Here is a 12,832-nt window from a genome sequence, read left to right as displayed (position 1 = left end):
GCCTGCCAATGTCTGTTATGCATACGTAATAGTGAATACGTAATGTTTCACACCATGTCACACCACTTCTTAAGCTAACATCTAAACTCGTGGAGCGTGGTATGCAAACGTGGCTATGGTACGATAGCAAAATGTGTTGATATAAAATACATGGACTTTCGAGCTGCCCTGTGGCATTTGTTGCGTTATTCCAGTTGTGCTGATCTGTGTACTGTCCGCCGGCTATGACACCGTCTCCGCCGGCCTGTGTAGTGTGATATTCCGCCGGCTCTGACACCGTCTCTGCTGACCTCTGTACTGTGTAATGCTGTGCTGCCTCTGACACCGTCTCTGCTGACCTCTGTACTGTGTGACGGCTATGACACCGTCTTCGCCGGCCTGTGTACTGTGATATTCCGCCGGCTCTGACACCGTCTCTGTTTACCTGTGTACTGTGTAATGGCTCTGACACCGTCTCTGCCGTGGCCTGTGTACTGTCCGCCGCCTCTGACACCGTCTCTGCTAACCTCTGTACTTTGTGACGGTTCTGACACCGTCTCCGCCGACCTTTGCACTGTCCGCCGGCTCTGACACCGTCTCTGCTAACCCCTGTATTGTGTACTGCTGTGCCTGCTCGGACACCGTCTCTCCTAAGTCCTAACCTCTCTACTATCTGACGGCTCTGACACCGTCTCTGCTAACCTCTGTACTGTGTACTGCTGTGCCTGCTCTGACACCGTCTCTGCTAACCTCTGTACTATCTGACGGCTCTGACACCGTCTCTGCTAACCTCTGTACTGTGTACTGCTGTGCCTGCTCTGACACCGTCTCTGCTAACCTCTGTACTATCTGACGGCTCTGACACCGTCTCTGTTTACCTGTGTACTGTGCACTGCTGTGCCGCCTGTGACGCCGTCTGTGCTCCCGCAGACACGGCGCTTCCCTGGACGACATCCACCTAATCGGCTTCTCCCTGGGCGCCCACGTATCGGGCTTCACGGGACAGGAGCTGGAGGGCAACATCAGCCGCATCACAGGTAACGTGTAACGCCAGATACATCACAAAACACGTCAGCCGCATCACAGATAATGTCAGACACATTACACCAGACTCATCATAGGTAATGTCAGCCGCATCACGGGTAACGTCAGACACGTCACATCAGCCGCATCACAGGTTTAGCGTCGGATATATCACAGACAAAGTAAACGCCAGTCTCAGCACAGGTATAGCTATTAGTCAGGCCCACGACAAAGGGCTACCATCGTTCATCAATCACATTATAGAGAGCTGCGACATCGCCGCAACTTCCGTATATGGTGTGTGGAGAGTGTTTACATCAGTCATTAGTCGTATCATGCCTGATCAGATGCACCCACAACTTAGTTAGTACGCCTTTGGATAGGTCACTGAAAAATGCAGCCCTTGTAACAATCGCTGCAAGGATTTGTTGCAGAGATATTTCGACCAAAACAGAATGACTGCTGACATCGACATAACGACTTGCAGCACCCTGAGAAATAATGCAAGCAGTATACACTGAATAACATGGATTAAGACATAACAACATCTTTGACCTTCAGCCAAATCCCACGTTATTTCAACGTGTCGCCATTGCCTAAACTCGGCTCAGCTGGCCATCTCATGTCATTTTCCCACGTATCATGTCAACAACACTGACGGCCGGTAAAAGTGAGCGGCCGTGGGTCCGTGCCGCCTCCTCGCGGCGTGTTGGTAGGCTGGGTGCCGGCGGTATTAGAGTACCGGCCCGCGCCACAGCACCGGGGACGTGTTGGTAGGCTGGGTGCCGGCGGTATTAGAGTACCGGAACGCGCCGCCTCCTCGCGGCGTGTTGGTAGGCTGGGTGCCGGCGGTATTAGAGTACCGGCCCGCGCCGCAGCACCGGTCTCCGACGGCCTTGGCAGCTCCTCCCACTCTCAAAGGTCACGGTCAGCCGCACCATGAATGACAGGCGACCGGAGAGGCTTCTCAATTCGTGGTGATTGCGCAAAACACACACACACACATACACACACTCATAAACGGACGTCCTTGCGGCGGCGCGGCGGCGGCGGCTGGGGCGGCCGATTTCGGAACTGCGGTGCCGGCCGGCGCCGGGACGCTGGGCGCTCCTTGCACCACGGTGTTACACCAGCACGGATTGAGGTGAATCCCAACAAACCGACCAAGTGACGCAACTAACCGGCTCAGCTATGTATTGGACCGACACTGATCAGTTGTAGTAAACGGCACAACACTCCAAGGTCGTTACAGAGGGTACTGCCAGCAGTGGAAGGTATCATATAATGAAAATGTTATATAAACAAGGCTTCCTGACCTCGCTTACGGAACGTAATTGTATGTTTGTGTGTTTTATTCAAACAGTGGATTTGGTGGATGACGGATAAGTTTGATATACCCACATATAGTGTACATGTTCGTCTGACGCAGTGAGTGAAATACCAAAGAAGAGTAATAATGTTCTCTACCTCAAAGCTACCTAATAAGTGTCGCTTTCAATTTCAGCCTGAAGTGGTCGAAATTGGTTGACCGTTGTTGACTGTGAGTGATAAACGAAGATATAGTAAGTTAGATGTGACCAGGCTATTTAGCAACGCATTTGCAGTCTGTGTAGTTTTATTTTATTTATTCGCAACATAAATTGTCATATGGTCATTGGAAGACGAGCGAAGCCATTGAGCACTTGAGGGTTAATTTTTTTCCTAAATTTACATTATAAGTGGCGCTGAGATGTTCGGAAAAGGCGCGGAGATCGGCCATCATGTTGTCAGCCCCTGCCGCACGTCATTGTGTGAAAAATGAGAACCCGTTGCCACCGTGGTGCCGTGCCAGCCAGTGAAAGCATGCTGTTTGGCAACATGCAAATTGGCATTGAGCCTGATTCGCTTACAGGCGGTTTTGTGGAACGTATATGTCTTGAGATCCGCATATACAATGCATGAATGGACAGTAAACGCACCAATTGAGAAACCCCGAAAACCATGCGGCTATATCCATGCTATCCATGAAATGATCACCAGCCACAATGGATTCTCAATCAGATACATATCAATCGTGCTTGGCACTAAATAGTCGAAAATGATATGGAATTGCGAGCGCTGGACATTTCGAAATTGCAGATGAGAGACACGCGGATCGATCTTCAGTTTGCTTGCTTATGACAGACCAGCCTACACAAAAACCCGCCGTTACAAAAAGCTGAACCACATACCCGCATCTCTGGTAACTCGGTCAGGCCGGGTGGCCGCTGCGCGTGCCGTGTCGTCTTCATTTGTGGACGGGACGCGGGCTCGTCTCTGCACCAGCCGGGACCGGCGGCTCGTCTCTGCACCAGCCGGGACCGGCGGCTCGTCTCTGCACCAGCCGGGCACCAGCCGGGCACCAGCCGGGCCCGGCGGCTCGTCTCTGCACCAGCCGGGTCCGGCGGCTCGTCTCTGCACCACCCGGGCCCGGCGGCTCGTCTCTGCACCACCCGGGCCCGGCGGCTCGTCTCTGCACCAGCCGGGCCCGGCGGCTCGTCTCTGCACCAGCCGGGCCCGGCGGCTCGTCTCTGCGCCCCGAACACCAGCTGACCACCGTGAGGTAACCGGCTCGCTGCACGGACCGGCTACAGCACGTACACACGTCCTTGTGTATCAGATGAGCAGCACCAAGGTGTCGAAACAAATCCGGACTAAGTTGTCCTCGAACCGGCCGGTATAAACGGCATTTGTACCTGCAGCGGCCGGCCAGCGCGAAATAATCGGCCTTGTAGAACAGCAACAGTGACTGTGGCAGCCATGAGTCAGTATGTGCGCACACGCTTACTTTTAGCACAGGAATGGTAGGGCCGATATGGGTCTCTGTCTGACCTGTGAGGCAAGAAGAGTCATTAGCAGACGCCATGGGTGGAGCTTTTCCAGGAAAGTTGGTGGGGCAAAAAGTTGTCAAACCTAGGTACAATGTCCCATTGTTAAGTTACATAAAATGCAATAATAAATCTTTTTTTTCATTACAGAGATAATATTTTGCATTACACGGACATCAAAGCTCCTCAATGCAAAAAACAATGTTTGCAAGTAGTAAAGTAGGTATGTACTGCAAATCGGCTTAAGTTGGTGGGGCAAAACGCTTATTGGTGGGGCAAAATGGCAAGTTGGTGGGGCAGCCGCCCCACCAAGTGAATAGGAAGCTCCGCCCCTGGCAGACGCGTCAGTCGAGGTTGGGTCAGCGCGATCAGGAACCGCCCGCCGACTGCCGCGCGTGATCATACGTCAGCCACTTCCCATCCCCGTGACCGGTGCCCCCTGTGGCGGGACTCGCGGTTCGTCCGGCAGGCGGCCTGTCGACCTGACTGACCCGCAGCTGACCCGACCGGCTCAATCTTACCAAATGCCGTGAATGCGCATTCACGGCATTTGGTAACATTCAGAACTATTTCACATTCACTTACATATTCATTCGTTCAGGCAACATTAATAATCATTCACGCTATCAAAGTCATTAGCCAAGATTAGCTGGATATAAATAAAAAGGATGTCTTTGATATCAGTGCCATAAACTCCGCCCAGTGCTGCCAAATCCTATTTACGGCATTGCAATGCCGTCAGTCCAATGCATTGGAAAGATTGGGCTCACGTGTGATGGGACCTACGTTGGTCTTGCCCCCTGTCGAGCGGTCACCGCTATCAGCGTTGCGGGGAAGTAGTGGTCGCCGTCACGAGATGGTAAAGCAGCGGACCTGTCAGTGAGGCAGCGGGCGCTGTCACGAGTCAGGAAGTCCGCGGGGTCGTCACGAGTCGGCCGCCGATGGGCGCCGCCGGCTCCCGTCACGGACCGGGTCGGGCCGGCGGCGGTACCGCCCGAGTGGCCTCATCTGGGTCAGTTCGGAGGGCCGGGCCGTGCAGACCGCCGATGGCCCGTCGGTGTCGCACTCGCGGTTACACACGCTCGGCTAAAGGTCACTCGAGGAGCCACCGGCCGCGGTCGCTCGCTCCCGGTGGCGCAACGGTCGTCATCTCCAAGGCTAGTCGGTCACGCTGGTGGCTATTCTTCTGCCGAGGTCAGGCCGATCGGCCGCTCTCTGCACCCTGCCGGCGCCGGCGCGGCGCGACTCGCTGACATCGCCGCCGGCCCCTCTCACCGGCCGGCCGGCGTACCAGGCCGTGCCAGCGCCTGACCTGACCAGACCCTACGTCAGACCCACGCCGGGTCTGTCCTGGCCACTTTCCAAGCCCACGCAACCTATGGCAGCCCGTGTCATGTCCTGGTCTGGCCAGGTCCGTGCCAGACCGAGCCAGCTCATGACCTGACCCGACCCGAACATAACAGCCTGTGTCAGACTCACGTCTTCATCTGACTGGTGGCCAGGTCGGTGCCATGCTTATAGCCGTGTGCCTGTGCGGGCCTGAGACACTCCGCATACTGCTACAGAGGTCAGTGCCGCTCTGTGACACTACTCAGATTTGTGACTGTCTCTACTCCAAACCATCTCCGTACAGCAGAATCGTGCCGTTATCAACTTTAGCAGACAGCCCTGTCCGATGCAATGCATATTATTGCTGAACTTGACGTAACCAGCAGCCAGGCACACCATCCGACCAAGGAAAAGGTGGCGGAATCAGAGCTCAAAAGAGGGTCCGAACACTTCTAATTTATTGCTGCGAGATTAAGTTTTGCTAAAGAAGTTACATCTTAAGTATGAAATGGAAAGTGAGGGCGAATAATTCCGCGCTATGGATGGCGTTTAGCAGCATCGTTAAAGTGCTTCTTAATTTCTTATAACGGCTCAAAATCCAACTTCCATATACAACTTACCAAACATTCAGCGCAGCATGATTATATACCTGAGATCGAGTTGAAGGCGTTTCAGTTCAATCAGCGCCAGTCGTCCACTGACAGTAGCAATCCCACGTGACTCCTGGGAACCGTGTGCGCGCTTCGGCGAGCCGCCGGCCGCCTTTGGCTAGTCATGCCCTCTCATATCTGCTCGGTGTGACGGTAATCCTGGACGCCGAAAATGAGCGGTCCCGAACATGCCCTATCGTCCATTACGCGAGTAAAAGTAAAAGTGAAACTTTACTGGGATGCTGTTCGCATCCCCGGGAAGCGCCATCACCGAAAGTGAAAATCCTAATAGGCTATTGGCCGCTGGGTGGAGGGGCGCGGCGGGTTGTGCTGGCGGCCAGTGTCGGCGCGGTCAGAAACTGCGCTCCGGAGCCGACCGCCGGGCTGCCCCGCGGCCCCTGTCGCCCTCGGACGCAGGGGCGACTCTCTCCGCGGCCCGAGGAGGCTGCACAATCGCCATAGATCATCTATCCCGCCTCCGCCGGGTCTTGGCCGACCCGCCGTGCAGCCCTCACGCCCCTGTGACCCATGATTGGCTCGGAGACGGTAGTGAGTGTCCAACTGCGTACAGCAGACGCCGCTACCACTACATACACTGGGCTCTGGCCCGATGCCCTTCTCCTGAGTGGACCTTACCGCCACCCTGGGCCCCAGCCCGGTATGAGTGACACAGAAACAAAAACTGGTCTGGAAACACCGGAATTCAATCACGCGTCGCCCAGTTACGCCGGGCAGGCCAGCACGCCGGAATGTGTGCTTGTAGTTATTCCTAATGAGCTAATGCCGAAGCATTTCGCCTTTAGATTGAGGTCATTATCGGTAGGATATATCAAACTAGATTTCATAGTATAAAATCAGTCGATAAATGTGTAATTGCAATCTAAATTCATCATAATTGCTTTAGCAGTTGCCCAAAATGAAACAACTGCGACCGAAGTTCGCAAAGTTAAAACGTTTCTTAGTTTCGCTGAAACGGATTTACATTTTAAAAGTCGAAAAGGGTGTCTCAATGAAATAAATTTGGTAATGATGCTGTTTTCAGTCAAAGTTAAACTTAACCTTTGATTGGAACATTTAATGATTTAATCGTTTACAGTTCAAACCGTGTCGCAAAGAGAAACATCAAAACACAACGTCCGGTACTGGTGCCTTTGATGAACGGAAGGACAAAGTTAGCAATGTTAAACGTTGAACACAAATAATCTGGTATAAACTCGTCAGTATTTGATTGCAAACTGCATTACAACACCGGCTTCACAAAACAAACAACCGTTTCATTTAGACTTTGGGATGCACATATGAGCCGTTTATATTCCTCTCCTTCATAAGAAGCTTAGCATAAAGAAGAAGGAATATCTGAAGTTCCGTTAGATGATCTGTCCCGGTCACACATTAGGTCGTTTCTCGATGTGACGGTATCGACGATAAGTTGGGGTGATCAGCTCGGTTACGGGTGGCCTTCCCGACACGTCACTCGCCTGCTTTCACGGCGGCGCGGTGCCGGGGGCGGCGGGGCGCGGCCTCACTCACCGTGTGCCCGGCCCCCGCCGCCGCGCCGCCCGCGGGGGGCTCGTCAGAGCGAAAAGACGCCGCCGGCCACCTCCCGGGTCACGGCACCGAGCCGCGTATCGGCGGCGGCGGCTTTCGCTGCACGGCGACGACACAGTGCAGGCCGTGAGACGGCGCGGGAGGTCAGAGCGTGTACTGCCGGCCACCGGGACAGGGCGAAAGTGGACGGAAGGAACCGAGATATGGCCGGGTAATGTATTCACCCTCTGGCTGTTAGCACCCAGATAGTCCCTATCTCAGCAAAGATAGTCCTTATCGCAGCCACCGATGAGATTTGGTGGAGAGAAATGCAGATGGGTAGGGTACTTCCGTGCATGCTTACGTGACCACTGACCAGGGCCTAATAATGTGTTTTTCACATGCGTCGGGATAATATGATCTGAGTAATCCGAGGCTGAAGGCATAGTGTCCACGGGATTCGGAGGTTTCACGCCTCCGGCTCAATCGGGATTGACTCGCAGACCAGGGCCTCGTTTCATAAAGCGAGTCCGTAACTTACGTCGGTTTTTGGTCTTGAAATGCAAGTGCATGTGAAGCGATGACGATAGTTTGAATCGTTGAATTTATTTATCTTGTAAGCAAGAACAGAAGGGAGAGGGGGAAATAACTTTATCGCCTCACATGCACTTGCAATACAGGACCAAAAACCGGCGTAAGTTACGGACTCGCTTTATGAAACGAGGCCCACGTTTAGAAAGACGGTAAACGTCACTTACAGGCTCACCAAGTGTCTGAAGATTGCAATGAAGCTGCCGAAAGTCCAATTCTGCATCACTTGACACGATCGCGGCCGCTGCAGTGACATGACCTGTGCTGACCCACTGTGACCTGTGCCGACCCACTGTGATCTTTGCTGACCCCACTATGACCTGTGCCGACCCACTGTGACCTGTGCCGATCCCCCTGTGACCTGCGCTGACCCTGTAAGCTGTGCCGATCCCCCTGTGACCTGTGCCGACCCACTGTGACCTGTGCCGATCCCCCTGTGACTGTGCCGATCCCCCTGTGACCTGTACTGATCCCCCTGTGACCTGCACTGATCCCCACTGTGACCTGCACTGATCCCCCTGTGACTGTGCCGATCCCCCTGTGACCTGTACTGATCCCCCTGTGACCTGCCCTGACGCCGCACCGTGTGTCCGCCAGGCCTGGACCCGGCCGGGCCGCTGTTCGAGGGCTACTCCACGTCCGCCCGTCTGGACGCCAGTGACGCGCAGTTCGTGGACGTGATCCACTCGAACGGCGACTCGCTGCTGCGCGGCGGCCTGGGCACCTGGGACCAGCTGGGGCACGTCGACTTCTACCCCAACGGGGGCCGCATGCAGAAGGGCTGCACCAACCTCTTCCTGGGCGCCTTCAGCGACCTCATCTGGTGTGAGTAATAGTAACTAATAGCTACTAACTAATAGTTACATTAGTTAGATGACTGTCTTTGTTGAATGCAGGTGCGATTTGCGTTTGGCCACTACCTAGAATCTGGTGATAGTTGGCGTCCATCCCGTGTGACATTTACGTTCGGCGGTCTGATCTGGAGGGAGTGGATGCCCATGTTGTGAGCCGGATGTCGGATGAAACTCCTCACCTGCAGTGTGGGTTTCTTTTCGTGAGATTTATTTGGATCGTGAGTCGGCGTAAAAGTCTACACTGGTCATGGATGACATTTACTCGACATTCGATGGCGGATGGGCTGATAACGATCGTTTGTTTTCGAACCAGTTCTGTATTGGTTTCACGAGATGATGTGAAGTATTACCAGACCTGCAGGGCCGAGTTTCCACGGCTGCTGGCGGCACTGTGCCGAGAGTTCGGGACGGCGACCCGTTTTACATGCCGAGAGTGAAAGGAGGATGCTCAGTGATGTATGCATGTATACTGCAGAGCCAAACCGACGGCGGCAGCTTGGAGATGAAGTTCTGAGAGACCAATGCATTCAGCTGCGGTGACTATACGCCCATTGTTTGACAATCATAACATGCGGCACAAATCAAAAGCTTCTTCGATAGTCTATCTATTGAGATAGCTGTCGATCAAGTTCTTATTAATCTCGTCCGGCTGCCTGTCTGGGCGGGTCGTTTTTACGACTCGGCCATCGAGCCGTTTCAACGATTCGGTTTTTGCGCATCGCTCGCCTTGCGGCGGGTGGCCTTTTCACATTCGACCCATTTTAGAATCGGACTGCGGCCCCGTTCGCCGCTGAAATGTGAGATGACGTCTCCTCAGTGAAGTCTTTGGGAAACGGCAATGCCTCGCTGATGTTTTAGGGTCAAACAGGGGTTGATTTAGGGCACTAACTCGTAAGTGTCATTAGCATGCACATGCGCGAACTAACTAGTGATACCTAAGCTAGTTTTTTTTTTGCGCTACCCCAAGTTACAAATCTTGACTCATACTCATCCCACTTCCAGTCCCGTTCCTGCGAAATACCTACCCCATGTGCATCCGTTTTTCAGCCCGTCAGACCTCATGCATGCGCAGTTCCATCTGAGCTCGTAAGTGTCCCGAATTTAGTTACTAAACCACCTGGCTCAATTGCGTGCCCCTAGTTGTAAGCTAGTGCGTGTTCTACCCAGCCCCACCAGACTGAGTTGTGTGTCGTGTCTTTCTGGCCCAACGTTTGTTCTTTTTCCAGTCCCACCCGCCTGGCTCCTTGAGTGTCCTTTTTCCAGCCCCGTCTGATCCCAGGTTTGTCCCTGGAGACCCTGTTCCAGCCCCGCCTGACCCCCTATGTTTCCCCTTTTCAGCCCCGCCTGACCCTCTGTGTGTCCCTGTTCTGCAGCGGGCGCCAGCCAGGCGGAGGAGGGCCGCTCGCTGTGCAACCACCGCCGCTCGTACCGGTTCTTCATCGACTCGATCTCGGCCAACTGCACGTTCCCGGCCACGCCGTGCGACAGCTACGAGAGCCTACTGGCCGGCGACTGTTTCCCGTGCGGACCCAGCTCGCCGTGCAGTCAGATGGGCTACTACGCCGACCGGTTCAGCGCCAGAGGCAAGCTCTACCTCATCACTCGAGAGGACGAGCCCTTCTGCGGTAAGGCACTGCCGCTTTGGTGACGGCTGACGAGCGCTGACTGACCGCCTTTTGCAGCTGATTTGGGGGCCACCAGAGTCGTCTGATGCGATTTCTGTCTGTCATGATCTCGTCTTTCAAACGTCTGTTCCAGAATGTGTTGACTGTTCAGTGTTCATCGTATTATAGCCACCCTCGCAGCTATTCAAGTTTGTGCCAGTTTTGACTCAGCCAGCCCACAGGATGGGAACGGAGACTTGCGCTGAGCTGATCTGACCTTGCGACTTTCCTGCTTACGGCTGACCGATAGCCAGGGATGAACCCATCCCGTGGTCTCATGCGGGTCCAGATACATTCAAAAACAGGCGACACTTTTAGAGACCGGCTGGAGATAGAAGATCAGCTCTACACCGACTCCCTGCCCCACAAGCGGAGATGAACATGACTGGTGACTCCACCAGAGAACATTCGGGGCAGATGCAGCCAGTGAGGCGTCTCGCGCCGCCACGTCCGTCCCAGATGGGCGCACCGTGCGCGGCAGGGCCGAAACGTCACGTCACGCCGACCGTGGGCGCGTCACGAGGCTGTCTCTCCTGGCCGATGCTCCGTCACGTCACGTCCTGTTCTCCTCCGTTCTGTTCTGTTATGTCTCCTCCAATCCTATCTTGTCCTGCCCTGTCCGGACTCGTCTCGTCCGTCACTTCTCTATATTTCCTGTCCGCCATGGTCTGTGCTGTCCTGTGCCGTCTTCCCTTTTCCGGACTAGCCCCATGCCCGGACCTATCCAGCTTGGACATCTGAACGCCGGGCCCCGTGTGTCCACCAGTCGGTCAGCACGGCTGCCGGGGCTGGGAACACGCGGCACTGCGCCGCACGACCGCTATACTGTGTCCGAACGACACGCGTACCGCCTCCGACCGAACTAGGCCGCCGGCCGCCGCCCGCGCTGCGGCGACAGATGTTACCCGAGAGCGAACTGAACTGGAGCTACAGTGTGCGAGCGAGCGTGCTGGGGAACAGCGGGTCGCAATGCGAGAACGATAGCTGATTGATACTGCCCGATATTTTAGATCATAGACTTTACATGCTTGATCACTTTGTGCTGTTCTGTCACTCTGCACTCTGGATTTTGTGCTGTACTGCTCCGGCACACAAAAAGTTCTGTTTGGTTATAACGAAATCATCTTGCGATGCTGGCTCCCGAGTCCCGGCGTTGTCCGTCCACCGACCTAAATGTGTGCCCGCCCAGTAGATATCGGTCGATGTGCCCCAACCCACCGATCGGTGAACTCTAACCTCCCAACGGTCTCTGTTTGTCCAGTAATATCTCACACAGACCCCCGACGACCTCTGTTTGATCTCTCAGCGGCCTTCTGCTCACTATTGTCCCTGACCACCTCCGTTCGACCTCTGACCCGGCCCGTTTCGTTACAGCCAATCAGCACCGAGTCACCGTGCACGGCCGGGGCGGTCCGGACGGCGCGACCTACGGCCGGGTCGAGGTCACCCTCATCTCCAGCAACGGCTACAACGAGACCTTCCCGCTCACACAGTAAGTGGATATACGCAGGAACGCCTGCCACAGGCCAACGCGTGAACAATGCGCGCGGCATATTCACCCAACGTACAAAGATAGAACTTATAATAAGTATCAAGAACGCCAAAAGGAAAGATTATACTTGTCGCATCGTTCCACGTCTCTGCAGTGGCGATGGTGACCCTCCGCCGTTCCCTGGTCTGACGCCCCGCGTCCCTCGCCTGCAGTGGTGACCCCCTCCCCGTTCCCCGTTGTGACGTCCCCCTCCCCGTTCCCCGGTGTGACGCTCTGTCCCTCCCCGTTCCCGGGTGTGACGCTCTGTACTTCCCCGTTCCCCGGTGTGACATCCCGCGTCCCCCGCCCGCAGTAATGACGGAGACGACGTGAGCCGGCCGCTGGTGCGTATGCTGGTCGCCCACCCGGTGTTCCACCACATCAACCAGGTTCAGCTGCGCTACACCGCCTACAACGGCTGGCTGTACAGCGGCGCGCCCGCCTGGAGTATCGACAAGGTGGCCATCGTCAACAGCCTCGGGCACAGGTGAGACGGCCGAACAGAGAGGGCAAATGAAGGACCAACGTGTGAACCTGTAGGAGAGTCAGGGAGAAAAGCAGATACCATTCTGAAGGACTGACTGCCTGGGGAAAAGGCAATCGTAATTCGGCGCACGTAGGTAGTCTGTGCAGTGCGCCCGACCCAGCTGCTAGCGGCGTGCCTGGATTGCGTATGACGCGTCACGTGTGTGCCTATCGCCGCAGGCAACATGGAAATTAGGAACACCGTGAGAAGCCGGTCTGCCGCCGGCCAGACTCGTGTGTTTGGCTTTGGGAGAGTTGTGCTTGATGTATTTGTTCAGCCTCGATCGGAGCGTGGGCTCTGTACGTACTGCAC

At 55.0% G+C, this 12,832-nt stretch overlaps 1 protein-coding gene across 1 annotated transcript in view; it reads left to right on the top strand.

Moving 5' to 3' along the window:
* Positions 1–12,832, top strand: part of LOC122373907 (pancreatic triacylglycerol lipase-like) — a 34,571-nt gene that overhangs the window by 19,404 nt on the left and 2,335 nt on the right. The window contains exons 4-8 of the mRNA XM_043352358.1: positions 910–1,016; positions 8,543–8,770; positions 10,173–10,424; positions 11,838–11,955; positions 12,308–12,481. Of these exons, the coding sequence (XP_043208293.1) occupies positions 910–1,016; positions 8,543–8,770; positions 10,173–10,424; positions 11,838–11,955; positions 12,308–12,481 (879 nt within the window). The remainder of the gene's footprint in view (positions 1–909; positions 1,017–8,542; positions 8,771–10,172; positions 10,425–11,837; positions 11,956–12,307; positions 12,482–12,832) is intronic.

This window comes from Amphibalanus amphitrite, unplaced genomic scaffold (genome assembly GCF_019059575.1).
Source record: "Amphibalanus amphitrite isolate SeventyFive unplaced genomic scaffold, NRLGWU_Aamphi_draft 001570F_arrow, whole genome shotgun sequence".
NCBI classification, from domain to species: Eukaryota; Metazoa; Arthropoda; class Thecostraca; order Balanomorpha; family Balanidae; genus Amphibalanus; species Amphibalanus amphitrite.
This window is presented reverse-complemented; position numbering and strand designations above follow the sequence as displayed.